This window comes from Corythoichthys intestinalis, chromosome 10 (assembly GCF_030265065.1).
Source record: "Corythoichthys intestinalis isolate RoL2023-P3 chromosome 10, ASM3026506v1, whole genome shotgun sequence".
Classification (NCBI taxonomy): domain Eukaryota; kingdom Metazoa; phylum Chordata; class Actinopteri; order Syngnathiformes; family Syngnathidae; genus Corythoichthys; species Corythoichthys intestinalis.
In genome coordinates this window covers 5597583-5608625 of record NC_080404.1, presented here as the reverse complement: position 1 = coordinate 5608625, position 11043 = coordinate 5597583, and the positions used below count along the sequence as shown (strand labels likewise).

Sequence of the window (11043 nt, the reverse complement as noted above, 5' to 3'; positions counted from 1 at the left end):
TTGCTAAAGGTACCGAAACCCACAAGTTTCATACGTGGATTCACCGAACCCTCCAGAATTGGATAATAAAGCAATTTTTTTCAAATTCAAAACCGATATATCTAAGCTAGCAAGCTAATAAACTAGCAAAGTCCCATTTAAAATTCTCATTTTGAGAGCATATTTTATAAACAGGTCAAAATTTGAGACTATGCTGCCCATTGGTCCGTTGTATTCCCCCATACCAAGTGCGAGTCATCCTTCCACTGAGCAAACCAGTTCCTCCTCCTATCAGATCGAGGACTCGTAATTAAAAGAAATGGATTAAGGATGTAAATTGGGAGCAAACCAGTCCAGAACCTGTTCTAAAAGGTTACTTTACCTGGATTTAATCAGCGTACGAAAATAGGACTCTGCGTTTGATAAGATAATTATTAGATGATTATTTAAATATTTGCTTTTCACAATGAATGCTTACAATAAAGTTGAGGTTGTTGATGATTGATTGCTATACGCATGTTTAGCTCTTAATAAAACTGCCTTGTCATTTCGACCGGTTCAAACTGGCCTATGTTCCACAGGTCAACTTTGAGGATAAGCCGCGGACATTAAGAAATCAAACTGTCTCATTTTATCTGTTGCCAAATGCATCAAATGTAGCAATATGCAATATGCCCAACCCAAATAAAAAGAAAGGGCACAGAAGGGGTAGGTTTAGAATGATCTTGGAAACTGTATAGTGTGGTCTAGTATTGAACTGTATAGTTCCCGCCCATTCTCCTTGCGCAAATTCTCAAAAGTTGGGTGGCTTCTCTCCTTATTGTTGATAATTTTATAAATGTCAACCTAAGGATTCATATTTGAACTCAACATTTAATTTGTCCTTCGAGCCGAATTAAACCCCTCAGACTAACTCACCAAACCCTTGGGGTTCAATCGAACCCAGGTTAAGAACCACTGCATTAGAGGAATACATACTGCAAGTACATAAGAATAGGATGAATGCAAAAATACGTAAAATGAGGAAATTCATGAAAAGATAAAAAATAATAAAAATGATATGCAGGAAATGTTATTCAAATAATAATTCAATTTTTTTTCTTAAATCTTACATGTTAAATTCATTTGATATTTTTGTAGGATTGCTTTTAATTTTGATATCGAACAAATATCCAGTGTAAAGCCTTTAAAGAATACGTACTGTAAGTACATTAAAATAGTAATGCAAAAATACTGAAAATGAGAACACTGATGTAAAGCTGAAAAATAATAAAAAACACAAATTCAGAAAAAAAAACGTTATTCTCTCTCTCTTATGTAGTGTATGTTATGTAATGTGTATCATAAACAGCTTAACATTAAACTGTAGTTTTTAAATGCTTTGTTCCGTTAATCCGAAAGCTGCTTTAAAGTGGAGCGATTTTCCTGAACAGTGCATTTCAACAAAACAACAGTTCCCTTCCAGTATGTACAAACAAGAAAAAGTCGATGGCGATACGTATTGAAGTTAAATTTGCATGTAGTTTTTGATTATCCCTCCATCAGTCAATCCATGAAAATACAGATTGTTTTTCATGCAGTAACATCTTTGATCATATCAAGTATGACACATATGATTGTCACGCAGTCGTGTATTATGAAGATCCCAGCACCTATCGATAATCAATGTGACAAGTGATGAGGCTTGGCAATATGTTGGTAACAAAACAACAGTCGCATTGCAACAGTTGCTTTCCTTGAAGCCAAAATGTCACAAAGGTATTAAGACAGCTATGCATGGAAGTAGATTGAAGGGTTTGCATAGTTCTCTGTAGACCAGGTTAGGCCAGTTACAAAGGAATGGTGTGTTTCTCTCGGCGGTGACTTTTTCTAAGTGTGCTTCTTGTCAGGTTTCGAGTGCCAAAAGGCCGCGGTGCCGCTGTATCCGACATACTTTTAAAGTGAGTTGTGAGTGTCGCACGGGGAAAGGGGACGCGAATAAGAGGCGGTACCCCCGATGCCGTCCAACCAGTTCTCCTGGTTGTCCTGGAGCTTCTCGGCATTTAACCGGCAGATCCTTCCCATCCTTGTGACACAACGAGAGCGAGACGCTGAAAAGGTGACTTCTCTCACTGGGCTTTTTCCTAGGTGGAGGCATCCTCGGAAGCCGTATACGGTACAGTGACATCCAGTTAAATAACATTGTTCAGGTGTATAGTACTTTATGGGAACAAAATAATTCTTTTAATTTAATGTTCATTTTTTTTTACATAATTTCATTTAAATTTGCTTGTGATGTTCATTTGTTAGCTTTTTGCATCGAAATGTATGCGTACCGTAGTATTTGAGAGTAAAAAAATATATATCATTAGTCAGCTGAACAATAAATATGCATGGAGTCTTTTGCCTACCCTTGACAGCGACTGATGTTCGATTCATTTAAACTGGGAGAATTGTCTGAGATCAGGGTCATCTTTCAATGCCGTTGACGGCGCTAGACGTCCGATCCGTTTTGACCGGGAGGGTTGGCGGCGATTTTTTCGCCTCAAAATGGATTGGACGTCTGGTGCCGTCGGTGGCATTCGCGTCGTTCAAATTTATCAGTCCGTAAGCGACTTTTAACCCTACCAATCTGTCGCGGAAGTTGACGAAAATGGTCCACGACACGGATTTCTCTCTGTCAATGGCAGCAAATGAGTTCATAGTGGTGACGCGAAACTGTTATGTGGAAAAGCGAAATGATTTGGTTGGTTGTTTACCTGCTGGTGGCCTTTTCCTCACCGGATGTGTTGCAAGCACTTTGGCGAGTTTACATGTGGAGATGGTCGGGTGTGGTTGACACAGACTGTTATGTGCCAGAACGCGCGTGTCGATCACTGTGGCATGTGGGGGAATGTTAACCGACCGGTCCACAAACATTCGTTCCACTGCACAGGCCCCGGATTCCTGAGGTGCGGTTATTGGTTCTGTGGCTTGTTGACCAAACACAAGCAAAAATGGATTCAGTCAATCAGTAACTGTTAGATTTTGTTGTTGCAAAAAATGGTGTCATGCTAAATAAATGATTAATGTTAGCTCTCATTCAGGAAAAGTGTCTCCTATTTTTCAGAGATACGCATGCAGAGCAGCTTCCATGATATGTGTATCTAAACACACCTAATAAATAATGGTGAGACCGAGAACTCAATCTCATTGTGAACGGGGCTTTGTTTGAGTCTCAAAAGTACTAAGTCGTAGTGTGTAAATCCTTTTATATCCTAGAGCGCAGCCACCATGAGCAACCTTTCGGAAGGCCCGGTCTTGGAGAAATCTGGAAACGGACCGGTCAGTATCGGAGGCCCAGATGTCGCGGTTGAGGGAAACAGTGGCATGCGATCAGGCAAGCGAGACAGCAAACGCTTACGTGAAACGCCACTCTCCAAATAAGAGAGATTAATTTCACGATATTGTTTCAGGAGACGACATTGTCGCCGCCACGATACACTTTGATCGCCTGAGTCCAAATGAAGTGCAGAAAATTCTGAAGGCGCTGCAGCCATATGATAACAATATGAAGGTGGTGACCAAAAAGCAACTCAGCGCTACTGCCAGCCTCAGCTCGTTGGGATACGGCACACAAGACCCATCCGAGGTGAGGTTTATTATTGATTTTGTGTGCAAATTCGACATGAAACTTTTGAAAATACCTCACCTTCGTTTTTTTCTGAACAGATACTCAGTGGTGACTTCAGGAAGGCAGATCTGGATGTATCAGCTCAAAGCCCACTTTCTTCTCTCGATAGCCCGACAGCAATGTTACATGCCGCTCAGGGCCTTAGGACTGTATTGAATAGTTCAGCGAGCAGCGACCTTCCTAATGTCAATCTTACTAAGCCATTGGCCGACGCGGAGTTTACAGCCCCCTCTGTTGTAAAATGTGGTTCCGATCTCGACGGCACGTTCATAGCACCCGACGTCAGGTTGGCGAGTCCCCACATTAACAATCACAGTGCTTCTCTTGACATTGACAAACCGCAAGTGAAGTCAGGTAACCTCAATTACAAAGCCCCACACTTTACAATGCCAAAATTTAATCTACCAACGGTCCAAACGTCAGAGACTGATGGTGACCTAAACCTAAAACTTCCTTCTGTCAATGGCGAAACAGAGGGACTAAAGCTGTCTTCACCAAAATTGGACCTCAATAGTCCAAATGTAGAGCTGAATGGACCGAACGTTGACTTAAACGGTCCCGACATTGACATTGAAACCCCAAGTCCTGACGTTGGTGTATCATCAGATCCTTTCAAGTGGCTGCACCAAAGAGGGAAGGGACCAAACCTGAAGTTGAAGAAGCCCAAACTTCCTGGCGCAAAAGCAGATCTGAACATGGATGCAGGCCTGAAGACACCAGAAGCTGATGTATCAGTCCCCAAATTGGAGGGTGGGTTACATGGACCAAATATTGATGTCAACATGCCAAATGCCGATCTAAAGAGCCCCGATTTGGATATTCAGCCCCCACAGATCGATGGCCCATCTGGTAAATTTGTCTGGCCGCATCAGAAATGGAAGATACCAAAAGTAAAAGGTCTCAAGGCGGATTTAGACGCAGATGCGGGATTAAAAAATCCTGATTTAGATCTCTCGATGCCGAAGCTCAAGAGTGGCCTGAATGCCCGGCTGGACCTTCCAAAAACTGACCTCAGAGGCCCCAATGTAGACATTAAGACCCCAAATCTTGACATTGATACGCCATCTGTGAAAAAAAACTGGCACCTGAAGTTGAAAAAACCCAAAACACCCGACCTTAAACTGAATACAGACATAAACACACCAGACATTGGTCTCCGCAGTGGAAGCATTGATGCTGGTATTAACGCACCGGATGTTGATCTGAACTTACCCAAAGCAGATTTAGATGTTAATGCCCCAGATGTGGACATTGAGGCTCCATCGAGTAGAGTCAAGTTCCCCACGCTGAAAAAGCCCAAGTTTTGGCTTAGCGGACCCAAGGTGAAAACCCCAAGTGTTGACCTTGATACTCATGTGGAAACCCCTGACCTTAACTTTACTACTCCAGGTGCATCACTTCATGGCCCTGGTCTGAATTTACCCAAAGCTGATGTTGATGTTAAAGCGCCTGATGTGGATGCATCTGTAAAGACCAAATGGCACACCTTGAAAAAGCCTAAATGGGCCATCTCGGGTCCAAAGGTTAACGGTCCAGATTTAGATGCTAATGTTTCAACACCTGACCTGAGTCTCACAGCTCCAAATTTGGATGGTGAGTTAAATGCGCCAGATCTAAAAGTGAAAACCGCCGAATTGAATGGACCCAAGGTAGACATTGATGCTGAAGCTCCATCTGGAATTTTCAAATGGTTCAAGAAACCCACATTTGGTACGGTGAGAGGTCTAAAATCAGAGGTTGATGGTGATATCAAGGTGCCTGAAGTGGATCTTAAGGCAGCTGATATTGGATTGACAGGACCAGATGTTGCTCTTTCACCAAAAATTGAGGCTCCAGATCTCGATGTCAAAGGTCCAAGTTTAGATGTCCAAACTCCCGAGGCGCATATCGAGCCAATTGATGGTAAACTGAAGCTTCCAAAACTTAAAATGCCAAAATGGCCCAAAGTTAAAGATCTGGATACAAATGTAAAAACTCCAAGTATCGACGCTAATGTCGATGTTCCAAATATAGACCTACAAACACCTGATCTTGACATGAATGCAGACGTCAAAGGTCCACACCTTGATGTGGCTTCTCCAGTTCTAAATGCGCCAGACTTGAGTCTTTCGGGTCCCAAAATCGGTGGTAGTTTGGCATCTCCAGATTTGAGTCTCCCGGGTTTAAATGCGACCACGTCAGCACCGAACATAAGCACTAAATTGCCAAATGCTGAGCTGGAAGCACTCAAAAGCCCAGATGCAAATGTGAAAACACCAGTTCTAGGCTTAGATTCCCACCTGGGGGACTTTAAATTGCCTCATTATAAGCTTCCAAACCTGGATCTTTCAGGCCCTGGAGTTGAAGTTCCCAGTACTCATCACTCAGTTCAGGCTGGATTGGAGACACCCAATGTCAACATAGGTGCGCCTGACGCAGATGCCGACATAGACCTAAGTGGTGGGAAGATTACAGGTGGCATAAAGGGACCGGAATTTAATGTGGAATCTCCAAAGGTAGATGCTGGTCTGGAAAAAAACAAATTGCCGCATTTCAAGCTTCCCAAACTAAATTTGTCAGGACCAAAAATGAAAAATCCTGAGGTCAACACTAGTCCAAAACTGTCACTTGATGGCAAAACTTCACCAGTGACAGTCTCCATCCCTGAAATCAGCACCAACACTCCAGAAATAGCTGTTAGAGGTTCTCCAAAAAGTAAACTGAAATGGCCCTTTAGATGGGGATTTAGATCCAACTCACTGGACACCGAGGAGCTCATAGGCAACGCTGATGCTCCTATATTCAGAGTACACACCTTGCCTAAAAATTACATGGACAATAAACGTGAAACTCCAGATTTCTTTAGCCTGTCCAAAGCAGAAATCGAGGCCAGGGATTACGTCGTCAGCAAAGGAGTCCGTTTGCCTGTAGTCAATGTACCGACGAGAAACGGAGAAAGGATAGACATCATGGAGAGGTTGAAAATGGCACAAGAAAAGGTGTCGCCGACAGACGAGAAAACTATCAGCCTGAAGATGGCTCCTCCGACCGTCGATGCTGACGGTGACTCCAGTTTAGTTCGAGGAGGGACTTATAAAGTGGAAAAACCCGAATCCCCGCTGGGCTTGGTTGCTCCTGACATATCGAGCAGAGATGAAAGTGACAAATTGTCACTCAGCCTCTCCAATATGCTATGCCTTAATGTCAATAATACAGATGCTGACTGCTAATTTTGCATGAAGGTGACCCAAGCTAAATGAAGAAGAGAGAACTTTGTTCATATTCGCTGTTATTTATATATACATATATATATATGGATCGTTCTTCCTTTAAAAAAAGATGAATGTGGAAATATATCTTTCCTTGCACGCAGCATTCGTTGTCATGTAACATTTTCTTTTCAGAGAAGTAATATCATTTTCCTTTTGATGAAGTAACTGTGAATGTGATTTAAAGCTTGTGTTCAATAAAAACAACACTACAGTGGTATGAAAAAATATCGGAACCTTTGGGAATTTCTCACATTCCTGCAGAAAATCACCATCAAATATGATCTGATCTTTGTAAAAATCACACAGATGTAAAAACAGTGTCTTCTTTAACTAAAACCACCCAATTATTTATAGGTTTTCATTTTTAATGAGGACAGTGTGCAAACGATGACAGAAGGGGGAAAATAACTAAGTGAACCCTCTGCCTAATTGAAACCAATTTTTACCAAACAATTTAAGTCAGGTGTGTGTCCAATCACTGACAAGCAATGTTCCCTCCATGCGCGCGTGCGCAATCACGGACTGCTGGCACCTACTCTGCGCACAAGAAATTCTATGTTGCGCACAAAAAAAAAAATCAACAGAAACGTATTAATTGCGTTGTAACTCGGTGAGTGACAGGTGTCCAGCAAATGATACGATAAGGTTCACTTCCGCTACGCTGTCAATCATAGCATTGACACTGCTTTTGTACTGCCCAGCCTACACGCGCGGTGTAGGTTAGCAAGCTGACAACAGTGCGTGAGTGCAGCGGAGTTGAGAGATGGAAAGGTCAACCCCTTATCATGGCGAAACGAACGGGCAGCGACACATCCATTCACCAAGCCAGAGTAAAAAAGAAATGCGGTTCATATAAGATGGAGTGGCTGTCGGAGCATGGGTAAATAGACGAAAAAGCGGTGAAACTGGGCGATATTTGCAGCGAAGCCAAAGTACCAAGTGAGTTTTCAGATGGAAAAATGTGGACTGAATGGAAGTTGGACTACCTCAAGCGTCATATTCAGCAGAAAAGTCATTTGAAAGCTATTGAAAATTACGAAGACTCAAGATGGGACAGGGGATTGGTACATTATTGCGGGAGAATGCAAAAGACCGACAGAAGAGAAACGAGCTGTCCCACAAAACAAAACCTGACCTAGAGCAAGTTGAAGTTCTCATTGACGATATTTTACTTGCCATCGAAATGAATGCGTCAATAGTGTCAGTTCAACAAATCCACAATCACATGGCAAAGGATGTGAGTATACCAGAAAGCTGGCGAAGTAAAAACTATGCCTTTGAATTTGTAAACTCAATCAATGAGATAGTGGAGAACGAGACTATGTGAAGTGTTAAAAATGCACACTGGCATACACTGATAGTAGATGAGAGCACTGACATATCAGTACACCAAATGCTAGTCCTATATATCGAGACGTGAAAAATAAGGTACAATTTAAGTCAGATTGGTGTGTATTCTAGTGACATTTATTAAGATATTTTAATTATTGATATTAATCATTAAATGCTATTACTACTAGATAATATACGGACAGAAGAAAAGGCATGAAAAGGCGTGATACTGGTGTGTGGCCGCTATGTACCGTATTTTTCGGACTATAAATCGCACTTTTTTTCATTGTTTGGCAGAGGGTGCGTCTTATACTCTGGAGCGACTTATATGTGAACTTATTCAAACATTATTATATCATTGTTGCTAGTTAGCATGTTCTTTATGCTATAGTTATCTGAATAACTCTAAATAGCTACGTTACATTAACATACCAGGCATGTTCTCAGTTCGTTGTTTATGAGTCATGTAATGTTAGCATACCGTACACTTATTCAGCCTGTTGTTCTCTATTGTATTTTATTCTAAATTGCCTTTCAAAATGACATGTCTGTTGTTGGTGGTGCATTTTACCAAATAAATTTCCCCCCAAAATGCGACTTATACGCCGGTGAGACATATGTTTTTACCTTTTCCATGCGCATTTTTTGGCTGGTGCGACTTATAGTCCCCAAAATACGGTACACATCTGATGTTGCTCACCGTGGGCCGCAGTGTGTTCAGGGAGCTTGTGTGTTTGCTCAGACACATAAAAAAATTAGAGGGAACATTGCTGACAAGTGGTTTAAAGCTGCCCTGCCCACTATAAAACAAACACCTGGTAAGAATTGTTTTGATGAGAAGCATTGTCTGATGTGCATCATGGCTCTGTCTAAAGAGCTGTCTGAAGACCTGCGATCAAGGATTGTTGATTTGTATGCAGCTGGGAAAGGATACAAAACCGTCTCTAAAAGTCTGGATGTTCATCAATCGACAGTCAGAGAAGTTGTCTACAAATGGAAACAGTTTGGCACGTTTGCTTCTCTCCCAAGGAGTGGCCGTCCACTAAAGATGACGGCACGAGTTTAGCACAGAATACTCAGAGAGGTAAAAAAGATCCCTAGAGTGTCTTCTAAAGACTTACAGAAATCACTGGCACAGTCCAATATCTATGCGCACACATCAACTATATGGAAAACTATGGCCAAGAATGGTGGTCATGGGAGGACTCCACGGTGGAAGCCACTGCTGTCTAAAAAAAAAAAAAACATTGTTGCTCGTTTATTGTTCGCAAAAAGGCACTTGGACACTCCACAGAGGTTTTGCCAAAATATACTTTGGACTGATGAAACCAAAAGTGAATTGCGGAGGAAAACTGGAACAGCTCACCAACATCAACACCTCATCCCCAACCTAAAGCATTCTGCCTCAAGGCCTGGACAACTCACGATCATTAATGGAAGAATGAATTCAAAAAATTATCAGGATGCCTTGCAGGAAAACCTGAGACATCTGTCAGACAGTTGAAGCTAAAAAGAGGATGGATGCTGCAAGAAGACAATGATCCAAAACACAGAGGTAAATCAACTTCAGAATGGTTTCAGAAGAACAAAATGCACGTTCTGGAGTGGCCAAGTTAAAGTCCAGACTTGAACCCCATTGAGATGCTGTGGCATGGAATCTGACTGAACTACAGCAGTTTTGTATAGAGGAATGGGTCAAGATAAGTCCTGATTGATGTGCCAGACTGATCTGCAGCTACAGGAAGCGTCTGGTTGAAGTTATTACTGCCAAAGGGGGGGGGGGGCACAAAATATTAAATTTGATCGTTCACTTACTTATTTTTCCACCTGCTGTCATTGTTTGCATACTATCCTCATTAAACTATTAAAACCTATAAACATTTGGGTGGTTTTAGTTAAAGCAGACACTGTTTTTTCATCACAGTGATTTTGACAAAGATTGGATCACATTTGATGTTGATTGTATGCAGAAATGTGAGAAATTCCAAAAGGTTCAGATCATTTTTCATACCACTGTACGTTCAACTCTCTTAAATGACCGGAAGAAAAAAAAAAGTTTTTGTTTTGTATCAAAATGAATGTGTTACGGCTCACTCCTCCTCACCTTCACATTCTCCCCACTGACTCTGCTCTGCACACCTGTCACCAATCACCACACCTGCCTCCACTCCACAATCAACCACCTGCCACTATAAGAGACCGGTCTGCACAACATTTGGCGCCAGAGCTTCACCTCACCACGCATGGTAAAAGTACAGGCCTTCCTTTTGCTCACCTTGCAACTCATCTGTGCTTATTTTTCCTCAACAGCAATACTGAGCCAATCCAGCCTTCCAGCACATTCAAGAAAACTGTAGAGCCACCACTTCTCACCAATTTTCCTTTGTTTAATAAACACATCTTGGACTTTGGATTTATAACTTCTCTTTGCTGTGCTTTTGGGTCACACCGTCTTGCCACCATAACAGAATGTGTGGGGTAGACTTGGGTTTTGGACCAACGTGATGATATACTTGTAGTTGCACTCATTGGCCGCCATTGAAAGGGTTAGACATGCAGCCCAATTTGATGGGGAGACGCTGGCACCGATCGATCGCCGCCATTGGACTGGACGTTTAGCGCCGTCAGTGGCAGCCAATATGGAATTTGCTTTACTGACATTTATCGGTCTATAAGCGATTTATAACCTGGGAGCAATCATGGCCTGTTAGTAATCTGAAAAGTGGAAGACAATAGTCCATCACAGAGCACCAGACATTGTGTTTTCGGACATCTATCATTGTCATTGTCTATCGTTGTCATTGATGGGCAATGAGTTAAACACTATGG

General features: G+C 42.1%; 1 protein-coding gene across 2 annotated transcripts; it reads left to right on the top strand.

The window, feature by feature from the left end:
* The first annotated feature begins 1985 nt into the window (after nucleotides 1-1985).
* si:ch211-125o16.4 (neuroblast differentiation-associated protein AHNAK) lies at nucleotides 1986-9977 on the top strand. Of its 2 annotated transcripts, none has more exons than XM_057847518.1 (5): nucleotides 1986-2077; nucleotides 3068-3127; nucleotides 3220-3337; nucleotides 3414-3589; nucleotides 3670-9977. In XM_057847518.1, exons 2-5 carry the CDS (start codon nucleotides 3125-3127, stop codon nucleotides 6838-6840), a joined length of 3468 nt encoding a protein of 1155 aa, XP_057703501.1. In that variant the 5' UTR covers nucleotides 1986-2077; nucleotides 3068-3124; the 3' UTR covers nucleotides 6841-9977. The 2 variants fall into 2 exon arrangements, with proteins under 2 accessions (XP_057703501.1, XP_057703500.1); XM_057847517.1 differs by having other exon boundaries at nucleotides 2032-2134.
* The last annotated feature ends 1066 nt before the right edge of the window (nucleotides 9978-11043 follow it).